The sequence below is a fragment of the Xenopus laevis genome, chromosome 1S, assembly GCF_017654675.1.
Source record: "Xenopus laevis strain J_2021 chromosome 1S, Xenopus_laevis_v10.1, whole genome shotgun sequence".
NCBI lineage: Eukaryota > Metazoa > Chordata > Amphibia > Anura > Pipidae > Xenopus > Xenopus laevis.
In genome coordinates, this window is record NC_054372.1 from 57,024,384 (window position 1) to 57,046,020 (window position 21,637).

Here is a 21,637-nt window from a genome sequence, read left to right on the forward strand (position 1 = left end):
TATGTTTCTGTACAACTGTTTATTATGTAAGGTTTGGGAACACTGATGCAATCTACAATAAATGCATTGCTAACAGCAGATATTAAATATTTCAGCTTGGTATGGCTGGCCCTAAAATATATGCTGCATGTCTGTTTACATGGCAACATGTTGCATACATCAAATGTAGAAAACTATTAAAAGTGTACTAAAAAAGCTTCAAATATTAGGTATATTGGTCTGTCTGGAGTTTTTACATCTTGCATGACTGATTAGCAAGAAAAACATATTTCTCAAGGCAGAATTTAAGAAAACAGCTACAATTGTCTTCATTCTGTTTATAAATAAACAAAAATATGTTTAAATACACATTCGTTCTATTTGCCATTGAAAGTTTACATCAGAATAATTACAGCAACAAATTCCCTACTGGTTCTGGCTATAGGTCAATCTTTTCCTCATACTGGCAGATACAGGCAGCTCGTTGACTCTCCAGGTAAGGTTTACATCCTAAATGTATGACGGCATCAAATAAGAGCCCCACTGTTGTTTCACAAGCTGAAAGAAAAGCAAACATGGCAAGTTATCACTAAAGAGATGCACTCATTGAAATAAAAATGACAACACAAATAATAAAGTGCAGTGATGCAGGGTGGATATTTGTAGTTCTACATGGCAAAAACTATAAGAAAGTTTATGTGGCTATAGACAAAGATTTTTCTCTCCCAAACGACCAATTTTAGTGTGATCAAACAGATTTAGTTGATCAAATTATCGTGAGGCTAGTGGGCATTAACGATGGTGCATCTAACGATTTTTTGTCCTATCAGGAAGGGGTACAGGGGCATATTTAGTTGCCTGGCGACTAATCCCCTCTTCTGCGGGGCGACAATCTCCCGGAACTGCCTTCCCCTTACTATAAAGAGAAAACGCCAGCGCAATGGCACTCATGGCGATTCGATTTCCGAATTTTAGCGATTTTTCATTTTAGCAGGCGGAAGGCAGTTCGGGGAGATTGTCACCCCTCAGAAGAGGCGATTATTCGCCAGGCGACGAAATCTCCCCGAATCTGCCCGTGTGTCCCTGCCCTTAGAAAATCGATCGGTCAGGGCGCAGCAGGTAGCTAGCCACAGTTTTCCTGGCATCAACTAGACATCTTTTTTGGTCTTTTTTTTTTGTTGATGGACAAATCGTACATGTCAACAATCATTTCAAGATAAGTTTGGTCCTACAATAACGAAAAGATTTTTTAAATCTATAGGCACCTTTATGATTGATCAGTTGAACAAGTGACTGGGTGGGGCTAGGCCAGGGGTAGGCAACCCGCGGCTCCGGAGCCTCATGTGGCTCTTCATCCTGCTTGCTGCGGCTCAGTTGTCTATACAGCCCTCGCACCTGCTGGCGGCTTCTTGAGTGTGCGACCACGGTAAGCACACTCAAGAAGCCGTCAGCAGGTGTGAGGGCTGTATAGATGTCCCAGGAATGACAGGCAAGACCGAGCCGCAGCAAGATGATTCATCATGGTCCTTGCCGCGGTCATACACTCAAGACAAGAGAGGGAAAATCAGCATGGAGCTTCAGAAACAGAAGTCACATTAAATGATGAGAACACTAACATTTAATAGGGCTATTCAGTGTTTAATTTATTTCAAAATAGGCCTACACATACACACTTCTGTTTGTTGTATTCTGTTATTGTAACAGCTAAAATTAAAAAAGGTTAAAACTTTTAAACGTTTATAGCTGTGTTATATTTTGCGGCTCCAGACTACTTTTCTCTAGTGGAAGAGGGGCAAAATGGCTCTTTTGATAGTAAAGGTTGCTGACCCCTGGGCTAGGCATAGCCTAGCTGTCTTGGTACATATTGTTGCTAATGAAAACGTTCATTTTAGCTGGAGGACCTTAAAGCTTGACTTTAGGAATCTAGGATCTAAGCTACAGAAAGACCATACAATGTCATTTTTCTGTGACTTTACCTGTGCCACATACAGCATAAGGGCAGAGGCCAACGAGGAGATTTGTCACCTGAAAGCTGTGACAAGCTGCTACTTGTAGCCCTGGATTAAACTCACAGAACTAATAGCAGCTACTTGTCACGGCTACAATAAACAAGTTATATTTGGCTTTGCTAAGACACTACATGTGTATTAAGAGAGGAAATTCTCAGTATTGTCTACTAGTAGCTTTGTGTCTTCACCCTTAGGACGGTGGCACATGGGGAGATTAGTCGGCAAGTGATAAATCTTCGCTACTGTGGGCGACTAATTTCCCCCCGAAACGCCTTCCCACCGGCAAGAATTTGAATTGCTTGAGGGATAGCACACGTGTCGCTTCAGTTTTCAGAAGTCACCTGAAGTTGCCTCACATGGAAACTTTGGAGCGATTTCAGAAAACAAATTGGCGCAAATGCCACCCCACCAGAGATTCACATTCTTGCCTGTGGGAAGTCATTTCGGGGGGCAATTGCTCGTCCGCAGTAGCGCGTATTTATCGCTTGGCGACTAATTTCCCCATGTGCCACCACCCTTAGGGCAATGGCACACCAGGAGATTAATCACTTCTGTGGGTGACGAATTTCCTGTAAAAGCTTTACCATCAGCAATAATATGAATCTCTGGTGGTAAAACCCATGTGTCCCTTCAGTCTCCAAAAAACGCTTAGACTTCTACAGCAACTGGAACATGTACACTTTTATAGCAGTGAGATTTAGCAATCCCTGGCACTTAAAGGAGAACTAAACCCAAAAAATGAATATGGCTAAAACCGCCATGCTTTATATACTGAAGTTATTGCACCAGCCTAAAATTTCAGCTTCTCGAAAGCAGCAATGATCCAGGACTTCAAACTTGTCACAGGGGGTCACCATCTTGGAAAGTGTCTGCGACACTCACATGCTCAGTGGGCTCTGAGCAGCTGTTGAGAATGTGAGGTTAACCTGTACAGGGCTGATTTTTAAATTGTGGTTCTAGTTGCACTGGTTTCTGAGCTGGCATGTAGTAAGTATCTGTATTAATTACGTATCAGCCTTATATTGTGACATTTATATTCTATGTGTATTGTGAGTGGGTCCCTAAGCTCAGTAAGTGACAGCAGCACAGAGCATGTGCAGTGAATTAGCAGAAAAGAAGATGGGGAGCTACTGGGGCATCTTTGGAGACACGGATCTTTACTGCTAAAGGGCTGTGGTTGCCTGGGGCTGGTACACAAAACATAATGTACAATATTTCTAGCCTTCTTCTTTAGTTTAACTTTCCTTGTCCTTTAAATGGCTAAATGTCAAATCCACCCCCCCCACCTAAAAATTGGCTAATTAAATAAAACCTAATTCTAAACAGCTTTCCATTATACATTTATTAGCAATTTTCAGTACCTTTAAAGTTATTTGTAAAATAATTGCTAATACAAGCTGCATTTGCTTGAAGAAACAGTAACAGCAAAAATGAAAGTGTATAAAATTAATTAAAATATAATGCACTGTTGGCCTACAATGGTAAAACTGGTTTGTTTGCTTCGGAAACACAACTATAGTTTATATAAACAAGCTGCTGTATAGCCATGGGGGCAGCAATTTAAAGATGAAAAAGGAGAAAAGGCACAGGATACACAGCAGATAACAGATAAGCTCCATAGTATACAATGGGATTCTTCAGAACTTATCTGTTATCTAAAGTGTATCCTGTGCTTGAATGGCTGCCCCCATGGCTACACAGCAGCTTGTTTATATTAACTATAGTAGAATTTATGAAGCAAACACAGCAGTTTTACCAGCACAGGGAAACACTACATTATTTATTAATTACTTAAACCACTTTCATTTTTGATGTTACTGTTCCTTTAACACCTAGTTGTTACTTTTTAAACAAATGTTGCAAAAGTCTTAGTTCCCCAGCAAAGGCAGGTCTGTTAATCAGCTGCCTTGTCTTACATAGTTTCAACAGTCTGACAATCAGGGAAGAGAATAAAAATGGACATATAAACACTGCAATAATATATACAAATAACTTAAAAACTGTAAAATATTTGCAATGAATGCATATTGCGGAGTTGCTTAGAAATGTTTTCTGGGGTTAAAACCCGCAACATTTGTATTGTAGCCAAGATACATATCACATTTTTTCAGAGGAAAAAAAAAGAAGTATAGCATTGCTAATTTACAGAGCCCATGTTGGTGCATGGGCAAGAACCTTTATTTGTTTAGCAGGTAACACATACAAACCATTTGCTGTATTCAGTTTCTGAACATCTCACTGCAGTAACAACATGGATTAAAGGAAGTGGTTCGGCTTTAAGTTAACTTTTAGTATGTTATAGAATAACCAATTCTAAGCAATTTTTCAATTGGTCTTCATTAGTTATCTTTTATAGTTTTTGAATGATTTGCCCTTTTCTTCTAACGCTTTCCAGCTTTCAAAAGGGGGTCACTGACCCCATCTAAAAAAACACAAATGTTTTTTAAGGCTACAAATGTACTGTTATTGCTACTTTTAGTATTCATCTTTCTATTCAGGCCGTCTCCTATTCATATCTCAGTCTCTTATTCAAATCAATGCACAGTTGCAACTGCAAACTGGAGAGCTGCTGAATAAAAAGCTAAATAACTCAAAAACCACAAATAATAAAAAAAGAAAACAAATTGCAAATTGTATCAGAATATCACGCTCTACATCATACTAAAAGTTAACTCAAAGATGAACAACCCCTTTAATGGGATAAGAAAGAAAAACTTTTTACCTTGCACAGTCTCTGATATACCCAGCGTTTTCTGTACATCCCTGCAGATTTTCGAAAGACAGTTCTGAAACTCCTCATCACAGTCATTTTTCATGATACCACAGGAGTCATAGCAGCGGTCATGCTGATTGCAGCACTTTGTCATGGAGGGAATTCCAATATCAAACTAGACAGAAAAAAAGACAGTTCTTCAGTGGTTGCCGCAAGCAAGTATATAGAAGCCTGGCACAAACCCTATTAGAAACTATCAGTTCTTGCTACAATTCTTCTTTTTAATATCTAGACAAACACTGCTTCTTGAATGATCTTGTGGTAAAATAAAAAATACAATTATAACTTTAATAGACCCCACCCCCTTTTGCCAGTGATTGTAAATGTCAGATTTATAAACTGAATATAAGCAGCACTATTAACTGATGTGTTTGTAAAAAAACATGTTTTCCCATGACAGTATCCATTTAAGACCAATTGCAAATTGCTGTCAACATGTTTTATCTACTGCTATTTTTTTTAAATTATTTACATAATAATTATCAGTTCTCAGGCTTGGAATTTAAAGTTAATTAATTAGGGGTGAATTACCCTAGCAACCAGGGAGCAGTTTTAAAATCAAAATGGACCATGAATAACAGAGGGCCTGAAAATAAAAACAATAAGCACTACATAATATGAATAACAGTAAAATGAATGCCTCACAATTAATAGTGGTTATATAACGGATCTCTCTGTAATTTGGATCTTCATACCTTAAGTCTACTAGAAAATCATATAAACATTAAATACACTCAATAGGCTGGTTTTGCTTTCAATAAAGACAAATTATATCTTAGTTGGGATCAAGTACAATGAGCTTTCTGGATAACGGGTTTCCAGATAACGGATCCTAATGTTTAAACTGATTTTGTAAATGTCAACACTGTGTGCTTATATTAAGATTGTGATTGTACAAATCATCTGTTTGTTCATTCTGTTTGCTTTATTAAACTTCATCTGAGCAAAGAAAAAGAAAAAAAGCATACAGAGCTCTCATACTTGCATGGCACCAGCTGCATTAGAATTTAGAATTAGAATACGTTTGATATTTACATGAACTCCAAACACTGGTGATCCGCATCCATTTGGTGGGGAAGGTCTGTAGCCATAGCGTGGAACTGGCTTTGATCCTGTAAATGGTAATTAATAAACATTACTAAATTCCTCATGCATTATATACTGGCATGCAAAAGTAAAAAACCTCAATATAATGTACTGTGAAAAAAAAAAAACTGCATGCTAACAATCATACATTCTAATGTTTTGTAAATGGTTTAACCCCTGCATCAGGTATATAGTGGTGGTCCACCTTTAAGTTACCCTTTAGTATGTTATAGAATGGCTATTTCTAAACACCTTTTCAACTGGTCTTCATTTTTTTTTTATTCTTTTTCATCATTATTGAATTATTTGCTACCTTCTTACAGTTTCCATCTTTCAAATGAAAGTCACCAACATCATCTAAAGCAACAAATGCTCTATAAGGCTACACGTGTATTGTTATTGCTACTTTTTATTACACATCCTTCTATTTAGACCCTCTCCTATTCATAAACCAGTGCATCAGTGCTAAGGTAATTTGGACCCTTGCAACCAGCTAAAATTGCACACTAGAGAGCTTCTCAATAAAAAGCTAAATATCTTTAAAAACAAAAATAATAAAAAAATTAAAAACAATTGCAAATTGTCTCAGAATTTCACTCTCCACATTACTTAGCAATATTGCCAAAATCTGTCCCTACTACGGCCAAGACGCTCATGCATGCTCTCATCCTATCCCGACTAGATTTCTGTAACCTTCTACTTACTGGCCTCCCTAACTCCCATCTCTCCCCTCTACAGTCTGTATTAAACACTGCTGCCAGAATTATCCTCCTCTCATCCAAAAGGGTACAGGCCCCTCCCCTGCTGAAGTCCTTATCATGGCTTCCTATAAAACAAATAACTTACAAACTCCTTATTTTTACCTTCAAAGCCCTTTAATCCTCTGCACAAAACTACATCTCGTCTCTGTATATGTTCCTGGCTGAATCCTCTGCTTCTCTCAGAGTAACAGCTTGGTTGCACCTCCCACTACTACTGCTGTTTCCCAAATTAAACCCTGCTGTCTTGCTGCTCCTAGAATTTGGAATACCATTCCAGAATACTCCCTCAATGTCTTCAGAACTACACTCAAAGACTACCACCCACTGTAACCTACAGCACTTAATATCCCCTCCAAATTTTATCTGTAAGTTACCCTCCCATTTAGACTGTAAGCTCTACAGGGCAGGGACCTACATCCTCTGGTCTCCTTGACTATAAGCACTTAATATGTATTGTAACTATGTTTTATATTTTACGTGTATTGCATTTTTGTACTTCTTACTGAAATATGACCCTGTCATTATTTTTTATTTGCTATATAATTACAAATAAAAATATACATGCATACTAAAAGTTAGTTTAAAGGTGAACAACCTCTAAAAAATAAAAAGCACAACATAACCACAATGAGAAACAAATGGGGAAAATAGAAATATAGGTAAAAGTCAATGACCTGATAAGAATCCCGTCTTACTGATAAGGTACCAGAGATCCAGATAAAAGCCACAGAGAGCTGTACAGTCTGGTTGCCATAACTTTTCCTAAGACATGTTGTACACAATTCCATCAGTAATAGCCAATCAACACGCTTTACTGTATATGTAATGAGAATTACAGTAAGTTCACAGGCAAATAACCGCGACTGTGTGCCATAACACTTCTCATTGAAAATACAAGGAGAACTGAAGAATGTTATCTGGTGAAACACACCATTGACAGTTCTCAGGTATGAGACCAGTTATCCCGAATGCTTGGGACCTGGGTTTTCCGGATAACGGATCTTTCCGTAACTTGAATCTTCATAATTCTACTAGAAAATCAAATAAACCCAATAGGCTGGTTTTGCTTCCAATAAGGATTAATTTTATCCCAGTTTGGATCAAGTAAAATGTACGGTTTTATTATTACAGAGACAAAGGAAATTATTTTTAAAAACTAGAGTTATTTGGATAAATTGGAGTCTGTGGGAGACGGCCTTTCTGGATAACGGGTTTCCAGATAATGGATCCCACACCTGTACCTTCATTTTGTATAACAGAAACATCATGGACCTAAACCTTCCTTTTCACATCCTCCGGTTCTCTGATGTATCAGGAATGAGCAATAGTAGTAAATAGGAAAGAAATGCTTTGAGCATATGATACAGTGTATATATAGACTTTACTCTTCTGTTAGAAACTCTCTTACAACATACACATCAAATTCAATTTTATATTTAAGTCATGGATAACTTTATACCATTGAAGTTCCGGTACAAACTCTAGATTACGTCAGATCATTCCACACTGAGCCACGATGTTAAACAATTCTCCCTGTGTGACTCATTTTTACAAGTTTAGAAACAGTATGTCCAAGGGGTCAAAATACCAACTATAAATAAATATGTATTGCACAATTCAAATAATGTCCATATCTAAAACACAACAAAACAATAGTGACATAGCATATGGTTTATTTCAGCAGCAGGCTAAGGAGAACAATTTTACTTCTACAGCTTTTAAAGGATCAGTGCCGGCTAAAATGAAAAAACGTGATTAGTTTTCCCGAAGTTTTCCGAAGTTGCCTCACGAGGAAACTTCAGGGCGACTTTGGAAAATGAATCGCCGCCTGCGATTAACGCCGGCGTTTTTTCATTTTAGCAGGCGCAGAGTGAGGGAAGGCGTTTGGGGAGATTGGTCCCCGCAAAAACTAGGTGATTAGTTGCCAGGCAACCAAATCTCACCAAAACGCCCAGCGTGGTGAACAACCCCTTTAAAATGAGTGTATAAGTTAACGGCACCTGCTCATTGTTGGCTGTGGGTTACTAGTCCCGGGGGAAACTTTGTGAGGAGAATTTCACTGGCTTCTTTATGCCGTCATTCCCATGGGTATTAATGGGGTAGATGAAGCGATTGCCACCATTTTGATCAGCACAGTTTCACAGCAGTGACTACAATGATGTTTGTGCCATAGTCCTATGGGTATGTACTAAGGGCAGTTAATATAAAGTTGTGCAGGAGGAGCAGCAGCAGCAATATGACAAGAAGTAGAAATGAATAGACAGTCTAAACAGCACCTATTGGTATAGAGTAGAAACACCACAGCCTGTTCTCCATAAAACTGATAAAATGATATAGTGCTGAATTGGAGCTCACAGGGACACAGACTGACTGTGGCAAATACTCAGTGATTGCAGCGCGCATTGATATGGAAGAGCCAAGTTCCCTATAACATAGATGATTTGTCTCTGGCACCGCTGTTATTCCGTTTGGATATTTACCATCTCTGCACTCATAGTGACAAAGGCCGTCGGCTCCTCCCAGCAGGTCGAGGGCAGCGTTCAGGTACATATCAATCTTATGCACTCCATTCCTTATAGTCTTTAGCGTCATCCTCCAGTCAGGAGTCTCGGGCTGCTGATCGGACTGATGCCACGGCTCCTGGTGACTAAACCGAGGCGCGCAGTACGCGAACCACAGAACGTACAAAAAACCCCTGAAGCGCATCGGTGCGGATGGACACAGTCTGTCAGAAGAAACACGGCCGCAGCACAGCAGCGTCACCGACGCATGGAGTCCAGCCCATGGACAGAGACAGTAGAAGCCGGACTGTAACTGTACAGCCTCCAACTGTGCCAGTCACTCTGTATTCGATGTCGTCATACAGACAGGCGGAACATGTTTCGGATATATTTCTACATGGCTCGGAAGCTAAGTCGTTCCTTTGAGATGACTCATTTTCAGCTGCACTATAACGTAGAGAGGAAAGAAGCGACGATATGACGTCTCAGGTCTCAGCTACCTGACACTAAAGTGGGAACTTTCAGTTCGAGTCAGCGCTTACACACTAGCATAAACTTCGCGCAGCGTCAGGATCACGTGGTCGGGGTTAGAGAAGCCAGGCTTCACTGCGCAGCTAAAGGAAGGGGCGGAGCTAGCGGTAGGTGCGGATCGATTTGTTTTCGTTTGGATTGAAGGTGCACACTGTAGGTGAACAAAAATGGCTGCACAGAACTGGGGTTACCGCTCTTTGGAAATAGACATGGTTTTATTAGCTGTCAGTGAAGCTCCTGTTGCTAGCAGTTACATAGGTATATGGAGAACACTTTTAAACTTCCAAAAATATGGACAGAACCACTGCAATAAGTGATCATAAGTGAAAAGTTTGGTCATGACCACTTTGTAGCCATTTGCCGCAAACCACCACCTGCATTTTATAACACACTGTGGTGTCTTCAGTATTTATTCATGCTGTGGCCACTAGTCAACTCAGTTGTGGACTGTGGCCCCCATAGAATTTCATGGCAAAGTCGTGGCCCTCCTCATTTCATGACAGGTATAGTGATGCCCCCCAAGCATGTTATGTCAGAAAGTCGTGGCCCCTTTGCTGCTAGATAGAGCTTGATAAAAGGCCTCCATGGCCTGAAACGTCGCGGACCAGGTTGCTTGTCATGTGAAATTCTAATAAAGGCATTTTATACTACTGGTGCTGTACGAACAAACTTTTTCTGGATTTATGGTGGAGGATGGACCACTGATGGTATGTGCAGGGCCGGATTACCCGCTAGGCGCCTTAGGCACCTGCTTAGGGCCCGTCTAGCTCTAGGGGCCCAGCCCTGGATAGAAAGAAAAAATCCCCTATTGTATCTTCGGGGTTCCAGGCCCCCTAAATGAAGACGCAGGGACGGAGTGGCGTGTGACCGTTGTGCGTGTAGCGTGGTGACGTCACGCACGCGCCTTGTAAGTACATGTGACCATTGAATATAACTTAATAGCCTGTATCGCTCAATGTGCTGTATTCTCTGTTCCAGGGTAACGAGACTTAGTACCTGCCTTTCCTCTCCCTGCTGTTTGTGAATGAGTCCCAGCTCCTCGCCGCTGTAAGTGCTCACTTCCTCTCTGGGCCCTGACCTGAGTGCTATTTTGGGAAGGCTTATTTTTCATAACAAGTGAAATTATGGATGGGTCAGTGCCAATGCCCCGCAATGCTTTGGTGTCTCAGCCCTTGCTATTAATGCCCTATTCACACAGGGCTTCATATTATACAGTACATTTCTCCCCATCTGGCAACGTCCCCTTTTCCTGTGTTAATGATCTGACTGCCTCTGTTTGTTTTGGATGAAGTTACACGTTACCATTGGCCACTATGCCAAAATAGATCTGCACCTCCTATTGGCCTTTCTATCTATTCTATCTTTTTTTCTGAGTGTGTTGATGATATCATTTAAGAATGCTTACATGCTTAGAATGGTGCATTGCGCATGTGTGAAGGGTCGGTGGTCACAGCTGGAATTTCTAAAAGGAAGATGCTGCTGGGGCAGTGTGTGGGACTGTTGAACTGTTGCATGGAGGGGGGTAGACTGAACTGAGAAAAAATCTACAAAAAAACCCAAAGAAACTACAAAAAAAAAAAACTACAAAAAAGTTATTTGGAGGCAAAGTAATTTGTAAAGGCTCTCTGGGAGTGGGACTGTGCAAAACTGTAATAACTGAAAAAAACTACAGAAATATGTTCAAACTTTCATACTGCCAAATTTTGTAAAATGAACATGGCAATTAGGGGGTGTGGCCAAAGAAATGGGCATGGAGCAAAAAATTTCGACGCGCTATGCGCAACAACTTTTTTGTCCCTCTTTCTATTTCCAAAATGTTGGGAGGTATGTGCTAGCATAGCAGTGTTTCTTTTTGAGGTGGGGGGGGGGCCCAGAAGCACTGCCTTACCTAGGGCCCTGTTTAGTCTTAATCCGGCACTTTTCCGGGTGTTTTGTACGTTCTGTAGTTCGCGTACTGCGCGCCTCGGTTTAAACACTGCAAGCCTGTGACCTATAAATCTGTGCTCTGCATAATGTCATGAGTAATGTCACAGTCTTATCTTGTGAGTGTCTGACAGGCACGCATGAGAACAGGACATTTTAGGGGCAATCTGGTACCAGGGGCTGGCTAGGGAAATCAAAAAGAAACATTTGAGAAGTAAAAGACAGCTGGCACAAAAACAATAGCCCTAGTGGTGAGGATGACTCTAAGTAGTCACTGCCCTGCCCTTTTTTGGGGAAATTGTATTTTATTTATGCAAATTATTAATATATCAAAACTAGGGATGCACCGAATACACTATTTTGGATTCCGCCAAATGAATCCTTTGCGAAAGATTTGGCCGAATAACGAACTGAATCCAAATTTGCATATGCAAATTAGGGATGGGAAAGTGAAAACATTTTTACTTTGTTTTGTGACAAAAAGTCATGCAATTTCACTCCCCTAATTTGCATATGCAAATTAGGATTCGGTTCAGCCTGGCAGAAGGATTCAGCCGAATCTGAATCCTGCTGCTTTTCCGAGTATGAAAAACAGAGACAATCTCCATCCATAGAGAGCAATTCAGCTACAGGGAGCACGACATATCAAGGGTGACATCACGCCCCATCTGCCATTTCCCTGTGGGCTGTCAGGGAAAAGCATTAGCAGGTGTGGTTAACAAATGGCCTTGTCTGCATGTCACAGCTTCAAAAGCACTGTGGCTGACATACACAGAGAAGTGTCAGATGGAGGGCCAACTTGCTCTTCTCCATGTTAGTCACTGAGCATACTTTTAATTTAAAGGGATACTGTCATGGGAAAAAACATTTTTTTCAAAATGAATCAGTTAATAGTGCTGCTCCAGCAGAATTCCGCACTGAAATCCATTTCTCAAAAGAGCAAACAGATTTTTTTATATTCAATTTTGATCTGACATGGGGCTAGACATTTTGTCAATTTCCCAACTGCCCCAAGTCATGTGACTTGTGCTCTTACAAACTTCAATCACTCTTTACTGCTGTACTGCAAGTTGGAGTGATATCACCCCCCTCCCTTTCCCCCCCAGCAGCCAAACAAAAGAACAATGGGAAGGTAACCAGATAGCAGCTCCCTAACACAAGATAACAGCTGCCTGGTAGATCTAAGAACAACACTCAATAGTAAAAACCCATGTCTCACTGAGACACATTCAGTTACATTGAGAAGGAAAAACAGCAGCCTGCCAGAAAGCATTTCTCTCCTAAAGTGCAGGCACAAGTCACATGACCAGGGGCAGCTGGGAAATTGACAAAATATCTAGCCCCATGTCAGATTTCAAAATTGAATATAAAAAAATCTGTTTGCTCTTTTGAGAAATGGATTACAGTGCAGAATTCTGCTGGAGTAGCACTATTAACTGATTCATTTTGAAAAAAACATGTTTTCCGATGACAGGATCCCTTTAATATTATCACGAGCAGTAACAGAGCATTTTAGCTACCCAGACAATATGGCCTTTGTACCACAGCCCTAAAGGCTAACACTGCTAGTTCAAGGTGTTTTAAGATGGGCTGAGGTGCATTTTTGGGACGAGAACCAACTGCATATGTTGAGTCAGGCAGCTTCAGTTTACAATTGGAAGTTTCCCACTGATGTAGCTTCAGGGATAAATAATGGTGCAGTGACTTTCATACCTCCCAAGTGTCTCGTTTTCAGAGGGACAGCCCCTCTTTTGACAGCTCAACCCGCAGTCCCTCGTTTGTACTGGAAAGTCCAGTTTTTCTCTGCACTAAAAAGCCAGAAAAAGAAACAATGTTTCTAAATGAATTGGCTTTTGGTAGAGAGCCAAGAATAGCCACAGCTGCAGATAAGATACTTTTGTAACAATTTTGAGATATGCAAATAAGTAATTGTAATAAGATAACAGGTCTCTTGGGAGACGTTAGACTCACAGCTTAAAGGGCAATTCACCTTCATCAGAAAAACTGTAATTACTGAAAAAACAGCAGAAATATGTACAAACTTTCATAACCTGCCAAATTTTGTAAAATGAGCATGGTAATTAGGGGGTGTGGCCACAAAAATGGGCATGGTCAAAAAATGTCGCCCCACTGCGCGCAACAACTTTTTTGTCCCTCTTTTTATTTCCAAAATGTAGGTATGGACTTTTAAGAACAATGAGTCCAGATCCTAAATATAATTTACAGTGAAATACAGAGGGTAGTGACACAAATACATTAAATACAGTGAGCAGCACTGAAACTTTAGGCACAAATACATTATAATGTAAGAAGCAATGGTTCATGACACCAAAGACTCTCCTACCCTTTAAAAAAGCAGGTTACTGAAGGCTGGAAAAAGGTTTCAACATTATACAGCTTTAAATGAATAAATCATATTCATTGCTAAAAATATTCCCAAGCCCTGCCTAGTGGTAGATATGAGAATAGCACCTAAGCAGGGGAGAAACAAGTAATTTTTTAGTAATTTGGGAGAAAACACTAAATCTCCCATAATAACAATAAGGAATAAGTCCCCAGTGCTCCTCAGAAACAGCTGGGTGGCATGCCGCCCCTGATATTTTGCCGCCCTAGGCCCGGGCCTTTTTGTAGCCTTGCCACAAATCCGAGCCTGAGGTTATTGAAATTAACTCAGTTAGTTCAAAGTAGCTCAAGGTACTGGTCCAGGGGCCCTCTGGAAATCAATTATTTTTTCCCTCAGACAGATACTTTTTTCCTATATAAATTGCAATGTTAACCAACTGTTACTGCGATTGTGCATTATTAATTGCCCCATCAAAGCTTGAATGACTGGCAATTTGTAGATTCCGGAATATGCGGGCTACTGTAAGATTACATAGACAGTCCCTATTTTTTGGGCCGTCTAAAACATTGATGTCTAAAAGTCACATTACAGAAAACTTTCCCTGTTACTTTATTAAAAAAGCTTTTTTTTTGTGATTTTCACTAAACAGGACCTACCATTGTACTACCACGAGAGGTGAAGAAAAGTAGAAGATCACTAAAGGACTGAATATTTATGTGAAGGTAAAGAGATCTTAAATTTATTTGTTTTTAAATATTCTTTATTTGGTTTTCTTTTTTTTAACAGAAAAACAAGACAAAGATTATATACAGAAAGAAGAAGGAAAAAAAATAATAATACAATCAGCAAGGAGTTCACCTTGACTGTGTTCATAAAGCAATTTTAAGAGATCTTAAATTTATTGCTTTTTGCTAAACTTTTGCTAAACTTACTTCTTAACTTCAGCCATGGCCTTGTCCCTCAATTGTTAATATGTTAGGCTGCCCAACACATGCTCCCCAATACTTGTCTCATTTATCACCCAGCAGTTAATAGGTAGCATGCGGATGATGTTATTGGCCAGGGAGTGCACAGATCAAACAGACAATGACTGCATTTTACATTGTAACCTGTTTCTATTTGAAAAGCCACCTTGGTCACATTAGGGCAATGGTACATTGAGGTTTAAGCACTTTACAGTAAATTATTACAGAAGTGTGGCCTGGACAGCATTGGAGTTCGCTATTTTTCTACTGTCACAACGAGGCAGGGATGAGCAGGCTGTTCCTGAACCACATGTTGGGGTCCAGAAAATTGTATCTGTGGGGGGCCCTACTACCTAAAGTTACACCAATGGTTTTTATGCACATAGTTCAGAGCTTTCATCACAAAGCATTCTGCTCTTCCCAATAGACAGGGGTACTATTTGGCTGTATTGTTGCCTATAACTGGTTGTGAGCATGAAGTGGAACAGATGGATGGGACTAGTAGGGATTTTGCAGAAATTTTCAATAAAATAACCAGAAACACACATTCCTTCTATATCTAAAAGAGTACAATGCACTGGTACATTCTTGTATATTACATAAAATGTCTCCTTGAAAGAGCAACCTGCAGGTGTCCGGCTTTTGTTGCTCTTTCACAGCATCCCATGTCAGGTATGAAAAACAGGTATACAGATATACACCGTTAAACTTTATTCAGGCCAAACGGCTTCTTGTCATGACCTGGAAATCTAATCAGCCACCCATAAATGAAGGTGGATAGAGATGACCAATGCCTCTGTCCCCTTTTACCAACTTATCTATGCATTGGTTGCCCCAAAAAGATTGATAAAGTATGGTCCCCATGGATCTCCGAACACCTCCCGTCACTCCTACCTCAAACTGAGACAAATATAGACAATATACACAATAACTCAGCCTTCCTCTTAACCTCCCTCCCCCTTAAATAAACGACAGTGACCTTTAAAGGGGTGGTTCACCTTTAATTTAACTTTTAGTATGTTATATAATGGCCTATTCTAAGCAACGCTTGAATTGGTTTTCATTAATTTTTTTTTTTTTATACTTCTTTAATTATTTGCCTTTTTCTCTCTTTTTGACTCTTTCCAGCTTTCAAATTGGGGTCACTGACCCCTTCTAAAAACAAATGCTCTGTAAGGCTACACATGTATTGTTATTGCTGCTTTTTATTACTCATCTGTCTATTCAGGTCCTCTCCTATTTATATTCCAGTCTCTTATTCAAATCAGTTCATGGTTGCTAGTGTAATTTGGACCCTAGCAACCAGTCTGCTAAAACTAAAAACTGGAGAGCTGTTAAGTAAAAAGCTAAATAACTCAAAAAAACAAAAAAAAAATGAAAACCAATTACAAATTGTCTCAGAATATCACTCTCTACTACATACTAAAAGGTGAACAACCCCATTAAGGGGGGAAAATGAGAAATTGTTTTTTAGAAAAATTATACTTTTTGAGATTCTATTAAGTTCCTCTCTTATTTATATTCCAGTCTCTTATTCAAATCAGTCCATGGTTGCTAGCATAATTTGGACCCTAGCAACCAGTTTGCTGAAACTGCAAACTGGAGAGCTGCTGAATAAAAAGCTAAACATAAAATAATTACAAATTGTCTCAGAATATCACTACTACATACTAAACTGAACAACACCTTTAAGGGTAAAATTAGCAATTGTTTTTTAGAAAAATTATACTTTTTGATTTTTGAAAAACATTTTACAATCCAGCATCCCAGCAATATGTCTACAAAATAACAATATAAAGCAATGAAAGAGAGGCATTGAATTAAATCTCTTTAGCAAACAACCAATTCTTCGTTACTGGGAGAATTCTTCAAAGCTGAACCTTTACTACCTGTTAAATGTGTACACATGCTGCTCTCTAGCGAGGTATGTATTAAAACTGTATATTAATATTTTTTTAAATTTGTATTTTTGACCTGATACAGTTTTGCATTGACATTCAGAATTTTTTTATTAATCTGCACCAGAATTTGGCCATGTGTCCTTGTTTTGCTGGAAAAGTTTTCTACGCTGGAGCACAAACACAGGGCAACTAAGCTGGTAAAAGGTATGGAAATCTTTGAGGGAGCTATGAGGGAAGACTGGCCAAATTGGGGATGTTCACGCTGGAGAAGAGGAGCTTAAGGGGTGATATTATAACTATATCTATAAATATATAAGGGGATCATATAATAATCTCTCTAATGCTTTATTTACCAGTAGGTCTTTCCAGCTGATGTGAGGTCACCCATTAGAAGAAAAGAGGTTCCAGCTAAAAATTCGGAAGGGTTTTTTTATAGTGAGAGCTGTGAAGATGTATAATCCTCTCCCTGAATCAGTCATACAGGCTGATACATTAGATAGCTTTAAGAAGGGGTTGGATGGCTTTTTAGCAAAGAAGGGAATACAGGGTTATGGAAGATAGAACAAGTTGATTCGGTTTTAAAACAAGTTTTAAAAAAAATCGAATATCGAAATTTATCATGTACCGTCTCTTTAAAAATTCTATTTCGACCATTTGCCATCTAAAACCTGCCGAATTACTGTTTTAGCCTATGAGGGACCTCCAAGAACCCATTTGGAGTCAATTTGTGGACTTTGAAAAATCAAAGTTTTTTTCGGAAAAACTTTGATTCGAATTCGATCGAATTCGCTATTACTTCGATTTGACATATTCGGGCAAAAAAAACCTTTGACTTCGGTTGGTGTTTTTAAAATCGAATTCAATGTTTTTCAAATTCGACCCTTGATAAATATGCCCCTAAGTGTAGAAAAGTCAGAGCAGTAGCCTACCATAGCTAATCTTGTCAGTTATGTACGTATAACACAACCTTTTATATCTCCCTTGGGGTGTGAGGGGTAAACTACAGTTGGGTTATATAATATCAGGAACAAAATTTTCTCTGGGTCTAGTAACCAATAATCTGAAGGTAGTATTTATTGGTAATGATTAAGTCTCATAGTTTGCTATGGGTTGCTATACCCGAAATTAAATATCCAAGATGATACACTGGTCTTCATTTCTGTTTAGCAATGCACCTGATCCCCCAAGTTCCATACAACCACTATCTTCCTATTGCCTATTACATTCAGCCTTATTCTGAAACCCATCCCAAAGAACAAGTTACCTACTGCATATTTTAAATACCATACTATTTCACACACGTCATTTTCTGGCTCCCACTTTTTTACAGTGCCTGTCATACCTGCCCGTGTTTATTTAATGTGGAAAATGTTAATAATAGTGAGCACGTCACTGTTATTACACACACGCCCAATCACTCCCTGTTACTAATTTTCAAACTCTTGTTTGGTTCCCCATTTATTTAGAACGTGGGTACTACTACTTTTCTTCAGAGAATCTTCATAGACTTATGTTATACTGTATATGATATGTTTATATCACAGCCATTAGATTTCAAGCATGCTAAATAGCTGAGGAAGGATTTAAGCATTGCACACATACATATACATTGTAAGAAAATCAAAACATTTGTGCAGGTAGTGGGACAGAAACAGAAAACACTGCAAGTTATTTTTTATATATTTCATTTATTAACTGATAACTTCTGAGATTGAACATACAAGAACATTGTATACCTTTAATCAAATAGTATATATTAATAATACATAATAAATTTGAATATACCATTAATAATTTATATCTGTATTAATACCCATTTAACCCTATATAAATGTATTAACTTAACCTGGTTAATGCTATTTATAGTTCTTTTCCTATTTACTTTTATTTGTTTGATATAAATTACTTGTAACTATTAAATGACGATTTTTATTTTCTTATATTGTAGCTATATCTATTTATACTATAAACTTTGTATCTATTAAATTGCCCATTCCCTTTTGTATTATACCTATGCCTATTTTTATACCTATTTGTATTAACAATTCTTATTAAATTATATTCATTTTTTTAGTTTATTACTTATAGTACTAATGGAGTCTTTTCCTATGTTCCTATTTCTATTTGTTGCTTTAAAACAAATCTAGTTCTATTAGCTATACCCTTATTCCACTACTATGTTATCCCTATAATTACTAATATTTATTTAATTATATTATCTATATATTTTTGTATATTTCTATTTGTTCTCATAAATGTTATATAATTATATTACCTATATCCTTATTCCCTATTGCCCTGCCAATTTGTTTTAATTTCTGTTAGTATTAATAAACCTTATTAAATCTTATCACCTTTACCCCCTTTCCCTTATTACTTTTCCTATATTTATACTAGTTAATCTTATTTGAAATATTATTATTTTTTCCCCTTGTTTAATTCATTACTTATACACTTATTTCTTATTCCCATGCCATTGTTTTTATCACATATTAATTATAACTTTTAATAATTTAAGGACAGAGACACACGGTCAGATTCGGGGAGATTAGTCACCCGGCGACCCATCTCCTCTTCTTCGGGGCGACTAATCTCTCGAACTGCCTTCCCGCCGGCCAGAATTCGTTTTACAAAGTGGCCCAAAGTTGCCTCACGAGGAAACTTTGGGCGACATCGGAAAACGAATCGCTCCGTGAGCCATCACGCCGGCGATTTACATTCTAGCTGGCGGGAATGCAGTTCAGGGAGATTAGTTGCCCCGAAGAAGAGGAGATTTGTCATCGGGCGACTAATCTCCCCAAATCTGACCTTGTGTCTCTGCCCTTATAACTTTTATAACTACTACTATGTTTTGATCTCTATAATTACTAATAATTATATAATTATATTATCTATATTTTTTTGTGTTTCTATTTGTTCTCATAAATGTTATATAATGATATTACCTATATCCTTATCCCCTATTCCCCTGCCAATTTTTTTTTATTTCTATTAGTACTACTAACCCTTATTAAATCTTATCACCTTTACCCCCTTTCCCTTATTACTTATTTATACTAACTAATCTTATTTTTTTCCCTTATTTAATTCATCACTTATACCCTTATTTTTTATTCCCATGACTATATTTTTATCAAATATTAATTATAACTTTTAATAACTTTATAACTTTTATAACTTTTTATCTTATTTATACAACTAATTCTATGCCTATCTCTATTTATTCTCCTATTTAATCATCTTCTTTCTCTTCGATGCAGGACTGATGGACGACCATCATACTGTGTGGTGCTGGAGCAGGTTATGATGGGGTTGGTATGATCTTGGTGCATCAGGTGAATCAGATGCACGGCTGAGCCTCAGCGATATAAAGTGTGCTCACTCCTTCTGCCAAGAGGAACAGTAAGAAAAGTCTGAAATATTGGCAGTTTTCTGTTTTGGCTCGTTAATATCCAGGAATGATGACAGACGCTTTCCTTTGCACTTTGTGACGTCTTCAGTTGATGGCTGCAAGAAAGACATTGTTTCCTTTATTGTTAACAGTATTGCAGAAAGGCTGTAGTCTAGTAATTAGTAAGGGTTGAAGACAAAATTTACTGTGTGGATATACTGGGCACACAATGAGTTAACCCATTGAGTTTCAATGATAACCATATTTTTTGTCTTTAACTAGAATTGATGCCAATATTTTGGATGATGCACCCCTTTCGATGAAACAGGTGTCTCTTTATAAGCCCTGCAGCTATCCCCTCATGTAAATTGTGTTTATTCTAGTAATTATAGGCATATTATACCATTTACATGGTGTAGACATTGATATTCTGAAGAAATCTGTTTTGTATCCCTATTTTGGGGGGGGGGGTTGTTTATTATTTACCTGTCACTAACCCAAAGTTAATGGCTGATGGGTTGAAAGCAATTTTAATTCTGGTAGCAAAAGCTTAATCCTAAGGCTCAAGTTTAAATGTCATTTATATTTTCATTGGCGTCCCTTCTTATTCATCTTTATTTCAAGTGATTAAACTATATAAGGTCTTATTTATTATTGCAAGTTCAAAGTGCAGGCTGCAAAAACTCATGCAAATCATGCAAAATTGTGTGCCGATATTTTCCTTAGGAATTTTTTCTCAGAAAAAGCATGTACAGACCTAGGATCTTTTACTTCAGTACTGCACCACCATTTTAACTGTCTTTCCCTGTCTTCCCCTTCTCCCTGACTTTAATAAGTATTCAGCAATCATGAACTTATGTTAGCTGGAAAGGTGGTGGTATCTTCTTTTGTTCCAGTTCTACCCAATTGATGGACGAGTAGAATGGGTGGTATCTTATGTCTCATAGACTCCCAGACGCTGGTGCGGCTCCTTCATCAGTAGCTAAAGTGAAACAGAAAAAAAATTATTTTCCCTTTAAAACAATCCTGGTGCATGTGACATTACCTTTAATGTTAATGATATCTATGTGGTTTTCAACAAGTGAGGGCAACACATTATCAGTGGTGTACATATTTTCAAAATTTAACATGGCAAAGGTTAAAATAACATATTATTTGCAGATGGTAGCAGCACATTTAGGGGCAGATGTATTATTTGGTGTCAAAAACAGCAGAATAATTCCCACACATTGCAAGGCATCACCATGTAAAAAAGGTGTAAAAACTGTGATATTTTATGCGTTATTTCTTTGAGCAACTTCCGCCGGAACTGACTTACAAAAATCTGAAGCAGAGTAAAATAACAACAGCAAATCTGGCATTTGCTTGGTGTAAAATAAAACACACCTTGATAAATTCTCCATTTATTTTACATGGCTTTTTACACTGCTTTTTCTGCAAATTTTACACAGCATAAGAAATAGATCCCTATGT

General features: G+C 38.3%; 1 protein-coding gene and 1 long non-coding RNA gene across 2 annotated transcripts; one reads left to right on the forward strand and one right to left on the reverse strand.

The window, feature by feature from the left end:
* pla2g12a.S (phospholipase A2 group XIIA S homeolog) lies at positions 1-9,591 on the reverse strand. The gene is given in 4 exon segments (NM_001092011.1): positions 1-537; positions 4,711-4,876; positions 5,797-5,873; positions 9,089-9,591. Coding segments are annotated over 4 exon segments (474 nt in total). The 5' UTR covers positions 9,201-9,591; the 3' UTR covers positions 1-418.
* Positions 9,592-9,803: 212 nt separating this feature from the next.
* Positions 9,804-20,867, forward strand: LOC108706708. Its single transcript, XR_001934127.2, has 5 exons — positions 9,804-9,898; positions 10,619-10,687; positions 14,557-14,629; positions 16,898-16,977; positions 20,034-20,867. It is a non-coding gene; the product is annotated as an uncharacterized LOC108706708 (long non-coding RNA).
* Positions 20,868-21,637: the final 770 nt, after the last annotated feature.